The following is a 5,717-nucleotide window of genomic DNA, read 5'->3' as shown; positions in this document are numbered from 1 at the left end:
TCTGTGCTAATGGCAGAGGGACTGCCTGCTGACACTGCCACAGGCCATTTACAGGGGCCACGACAACACCTCCTTGGTAGGCAGAATAATGGCCACCCAAAGATGTCCATGTCCCGCTCCCCAGAACCTGTGACTGTTAGGTTACATGGTAAAAGGGAATTAAAACTGCAGAATTAAGGCTGTTAATCAGCTGACTTTAAAACATTATCCTGGATTATCTAGTGGGCCCAATGTAATCACAAAGTTATCTTCAAGTGGAAGAGGGAGGATAAAGAAGTGAGAGTGAGAAAAAAAGAGATATGATAACAGAGGCAGGGTCAGACAGCTGCTACCTTGCTGGCTTTGAAGATGGAGGATGCCATGAACCAAGGAATGTGGACGGCCTCTAGAAGCTGGATGAGGCAAGGAGACTTTCCCCTAGAGCTTCCAGAAGAACACAGCCCTGCTAACATCTTGATTTTAGCCCAGTGAGACCCATGTCAGACTTGTGACCTACAGAACTGTAAGGTAATATCCTTGCTATTGTTTTAAGCCACTAAGTTTGTGGTAGCTTATTAAAGTATAGAAAACTAAGGTAGCACCTATAGATAATGTATGTGACCCAAAGCCCTGGGATACAAATACAAGTGCCCACGGGGCAGGCACACTCACCTGGGCATTGACCAACTGGATGAGCTTGTCAAGATTTTTGAACCACGTGTTGGCATTCTCGTACTGGAAGTCTGAGCCCATGGTCATCACAGTGTGTTTGGTGCGGTAGAGCTTACCCTGCAGGCAAGATGGGGGTATCCTAAGGCTAGGGTGTCCTGGCCCACCCCTGTGGACAGCTGTGTCTTGGTATATATGTGGTCAAGAATGTGAGTGCACAGGGCTTCCCTGGTGGCTCAGTGGTAAAGACTCTGTCTGCCAATGCAGGAGACATGGGTTCGATCCCTGATCTGGGAAGATCCCACATGCCTCAGAGCAACTAAGCCCTGCACCACGCTCTCGAGCCTGTGCTCTACAGCCTGGGAGGTGCAACTACTGAAGCCCAAGAGCCTTAGAGCCCATGCTCCACAACAAAAGAAGCCACCGTAATGAGAAGCCCAAGTATCACAACTAGAGAGTAGCCCCCACTTGCCCAAACTAGAAAAATGTCCGCATAGCAACAAAGACCCAGTACAGCCAAAAACAAATGAATAAAATTATTTTTTTTAAATAAAAAGAATGTGAGTGCACAGAGGCATGGGGGGTAGGGGTGGAAGTGTGTCACATGGGAGCAGAGGGACACACAGAAAAAGAGCCACAAGCGGTTGAGGAATTCTCTTGGGCCTACCACCCAGACATGGGTACTGAGGTCCTGTGCCATGCTGTCTAGCAAACATGGTGGGGATGTGCTCTGGCGAAGGGCTCCACCTTTCTAATCAGAAATGCACACAAATCCAGGAGCAGGGTATGGTGATGGTGAATGGAATTTTACCTTCCCCCAGTGAAGGTGAGGAAGTGCTAGGGATTGTCTGGGCCGATGGAAGGGCCCAGCGCGTGTACACTGGAGGCATAGGTTCTGGACACCCGGTTACCTGGTCAGTGGCCAACTTCAGGAAGTAACGGACCAGCTCCTTTGCGTTGTACTCTGGGCTGCGCGTGTCCTCCACAACCGGCTTGTCGGCACACAGCATGTCCCAGCACAGACCTTCCGGCGGGTTGTACATATTGGGGAGCACACCTGCGGACCACATTAGGTTCAGGGGGTAGTCACGGCCCCTAGACCTGCCAGGCCTCACCGGGGATGGATTTCAGAATTTGCCAGGCCCAGTGCAAACTGCAAATGGTGGGCCCCTGTTCATAAACTACTAGGAATTTCAAGACAATGATAGCAGACCATAAACCAAGCCCAGGGCCCTTCTGAGCACGGGGGCGGCCCTCTTTCCACTCTACCACCTTACTGGTGAAGAGGTCAGCAGTGGGAGGTTTCAGGCTGGTGCTGGCCCGCCACACCTGCTCCATCTGCAGCGTCTTTTTCCGCACCTTCTTGTCTTGATAATCCAGGCGTCCAAAGAAGAAGCCGTCAAAACCCATCTGGAGATGGGGAGGGATGACGAGTGGGATGGGAGAACAAGAGAGGGCAGGATGCATAAGGGACCGGTCCTCTCATCACCAACCACCAACCTCTCACGCACAGGGAGAAAAACCAAGTCAAAGACCAGCGAGGCCCTCCAGTTCATTTCAAAGGCTGAGGAAGGTCAGAAGCCCTGCGGAAGCGCCGGGAGGGAGCAAGTCCAACGCTACAACCCACCTCCACCTTCCCCAGCTCTAGGAGGCCTTCCCCTTTCCGCAGCCTAGCAAGGGAAGGGGGATGGTCATGGCACAGGTAACGAAGCTGGCTGAAAAACCGCAGGCCCTAACCAGCCACCCAGCTTGGCCAAGAGCCAGGATCAGAGCAAACTGGATGGAATCAGGGGAGGGGGAAGACTCAGCTGGACAAGGGAGGCCGGGGTGTATGGGAATAGGTGATGAGGGTCAACCTAGGCTAGGACAGAGCAGAGCCAAGGCCAGAGCAAAAAGAATGGGATTCACAGGTCACCCAAGAGGCAGGGTCTTAAGTGGCGAGAGGGCCAGGGGTAGGGCCTGGTTCGGTTCGGGTGAACTTGCAGAAAAGGGCGGGGCTTGGATGACAGAGGAGGAGTCAGAAGGAATGAAGGGGCGGGCCCAAGAGATCTGAAAACCTGCGCGAACAGTGAAGCTTGCTCCCGAGAGTGGCCGAATGGGTCGATGTGCCAGGCCACACGGGGGCGCCCGTCGCTGCCGAACGTCTCCTCCAGGAAGCGCAGTCCGAGTGTCATCTGGTCGATGATGGCTCCGTAGTGGGTGGTCGCCTCATCGTTCATCACCCAGCCACCGTTGGCAAACTCTAGGCGTCCTGTGCCGGGAGGGGCAAAGTCCAAGTCAGTTGTCAGGGCCAGGAGTGGCGCCAGGGTTGGTGATGCCAGGGACGAGAAGACCTGCCTAAACGACCAGGCCTGAGAGGAGAAGGGTCAGGGGTCACTCTCAGGCCAGTGTAAGAGAGCTATGGAACACAATCCACTCCAGTGTTCTTGCCTGGAGAATCCCAGGGATGGGGGAGCCTCGTGGGCTGCTGTCTATGGGGTCACACAGAGTCGGACACGATTGAAGCGACTTAGCAGCAGCAGCAACGGCAGCCACATAAAGGCTGCAAATGGCATGATAAAATCTCAGAAGCCAGGGTGCTAGAGATAGAAGCTGGGCTTGGCTTCCTCTTTTCACTTCCTGAAGGGAGGCTCACCCTGGCGCACCAGTTCCCTCACGATTTTCTGTGTTGCATTTGTCTGCTGGCGCCACCAACGCGAGAAGAAGGCGATTTCCACATAGATGAAGCGGCGGGTGGGATTCGCCAGCAAGGAAGAGATGACAGAGTCTAGGATGTACTGTACACCCGCCGGCTGGATGTTATTGTAGACTGTGGGCACAGGGGTCAGGCAATCAGAAATCAGCAAGCCAAGGGAAACATTCTTAGACACAGGAGCCCAAGCTGGGCGTTGCCCCCACCCTGATTGTCCAGGCCTGAAAAGGAATTTTAAGGGCTCCGCGGGACCATGGGAGTCCCAGGGGTCACTCCCCACCCTCCTCTACTCACTGCCATAGAAGTACTGGTCCACCGTCTTGAGCCAGCCTACATCATCATGTGTGTGAGGCACCAGGTGTACATTCAGCATGTCCGGCTTCACCTTCGGGCATGTCTGCACAGGGACCCCAAACACACACTCACTCTGTCAGTAACCCCAAGGTTAAGAGGCAGGCTGCAGTTGGGGGTTGGGAGGATATAAGGTAAGTCTTGATCTAGAAGCAAGTGACAGGTGGGGATCGGCTCCCCTAAGAAGGACACACATAGTTGTGTCATAGATGTACTCCCCAACTGACAGAACTTCTCAGAGCACCTCTCGTTCATGCCCTCGGAAAACACTAGTAGTAGCTCATGTTTATTAAGCATTTGTTAATACCAAGCAGCCACCCTGGGACCTGAGGGCAACATTATCTCCAGTTTTCAGATGAGAATACAGAGGATCAGAGAAGTGAAGTGACTTGGCCAAGGTCACAAGTGGAGAAGTCAGGTTAAAACTTCAGGCAGCTGACTCCCAACTCTCAACCAGTCCCCACCACACAGCCCGCTCGTGTAAATGCTTGCCAAGTCCAGGTAAGCCAATCCACAGAAGCAAGAGACAGACACAGACAGCCCCATTCTCAGACTAACACAGCCAGTCTTCTCAGTAACACAAAGCATGAACCAGATCACACTGTCATATTAGCAACCATTCACTGGGCACCCACAAAACAGACCCACGCACACACCTCCGACTCTACTGGAGGCTTCACTATGGCTCTTGTACATTTCCGCTAGCGGGCCGCGCTCACCTTGTATCCCGCCGCCCAAGCGCAGGGCGCCGCTAGGAACAACACGAAGAGGGAGGAGAGAGGCGGGAGCGGTGGCCGCAGCGCGCGGGAGCTCGTCCGGGATCCTACCGCGCCCCGGCAGCCGCCAGCGCGAACCCCTGAAGGCCGCGCGTCACCAACCATGGCTCTGCAGCCGCCGCCGCCACCGCCTCCACCTACCGGGGTTCCCCGGCCAGGCTGAGGCCGAGTAAATGCTCCGCCTCCAGAACACGACTTGGCCAATGGGCACAGGCGGGGGCGTGCCCGAGGCGTGACCACGTCCATCACGAGACCAATGCGGTAGCTCTGGGTACAGCTGGGGGCTCTAGGAGCGAAAGAAGGCACTGGGGCGTCACACCCTCAGGGTGCTGCTTTGGCCAGTGGAGCCTTTAGCGTCTTGTGGCCTCTATGTGACCGGAGTGCCCTATAGTGTGCCCCCCACCACCACCACCACCGGCGCATAAGTCTCAGATTTTCCCGCGGATGCTGTTTGCCTTGGAGGTAGAGTATTGCCTAGGATTCTAGGGTATTCCATCGACCTTCAGGGCTATGGTTTGCAAAGGACCTAGGCTGGCTAGGAGCTGAGGTTAATGGGGGCTCTGTTTTGTCCTATGGATTGAGACGTTAAATAAAGGAATTACCCTTACAGTGCTGGAGACGGGAGACCTCCAGCCTTGTTCAAGAGATATCAGTGTCCTCCTGTGAGCAGTGAGAACCTGACAGGTAGGGGAGAACTTCCTACCTTCCCCAGTCCCTACCAGTCCATCCGATGTGCTGACATTACCCTCACTCTTCTGAGAAAACCAAAGCCCAGATTCCTTAGATCAGCAGAGCTATCTTCTGAGTTGTCAGAGGGCAGAGATCACTGTTTAGCCTCTGGCAGCTGGCTTAAGGCTTGAGTCTTGCGAAATAAGCAAATGAACTAACCAAAAGGCTCCAGACTGGGGCCCCACCCCAGACCTGACTGAGTGGGAAGGTGGAGCCCTTCCCTCTATTAGTACAAACAGCCCCCATGCACAGGAGAGAGGGGTCGCAGAGAACAGCCAGAATGCAAAACTTTATTAACGGGTTTCAACAAGAAAATGAGTGGGTACACCTAGAAACATGGATAGCGTCTCCCCTGGGAGCAGGCAGGGCAGGAAAAGGTGGGGGTCGGAGGTTAGGCCCAGGGGATTCCTCTCTCTGCTCCAGCAGCCGTGAGATCCCAGGGTCAGGGCCAGGTTCCCTCTGTCCAGCTGCAGACCCAGAGACTGCCTCGCCAAGGGAAGCCCAGCACCGCAGCTGACGGC

The 5,717-nt window shown here is 54.6% G+C and overlaps 1 protein-coding gene across 1 annotated transcript in view; it reads right to left on the bottom strand.

Annotated features, from left to right (window-relative positions):
* Window positions 1–4,621, bottom strand: part of MAN2B1 (mannosidase, alpha, class 2B, member 1) — a 15,523-nt gene extending 10,902 nt beyond the window's left edge. Inside the window, exons 1-7 of the mRNA XM_010855532.1 lie at window positions 4,411–4,621; window positions 3,635–3,737; window positions 3,284–3,457; window positions 2,706–2,899; window positions 1,926–2,058; window positions 1,560–1,705; window positions 652–768 (exon numbers count right to left, since the gene is read on the bottom strand). Coding sequence (XP_010853834.1) covers window positions 652–768; window positions 1,560–1,705; window positions 1,926–2,058; window positions 2,706–2,899; window positions 3,284–3,457; window positions 3,635–3,737; window positions 4,411–4,572 — 1,029 coding nt within the window. The 5' untranslated portion in view covers window positions 4,573–4,621. The remainder of the gene's footprint in view (window positions 1–651; window positions 769–1,559; window positions 1,706–1,925; window positions 2,059–2,705; window positions 2,900–3,283; window positions 3,458–3,634; window positions 3,738–4,410) is intronic.
* Window positions 4,622–5,717: the final 1,096 nt, after the last annotated feature.

The sequence above is a fragment of the Bison bison genome, unplaced genomic scaffold (genome assembly GCF_000754665.1).
Source record: "Bison bison bison isolate TAMUID 2011002044 unplaced genomic scaffold, Bison_UMD1.0 scf7180017864365, whole genome shotgun sequence".
Lineage (NCBI taxonomy): Eukaryota > Metazoa > Chordata > Mammalia > Artiodactyla > Bovidae > Bison > Bison bison.
Note: the sequence above shows the minus strand (reverse complement) of the source record. Positions and strands in the feature narration are given on the sequence as shown.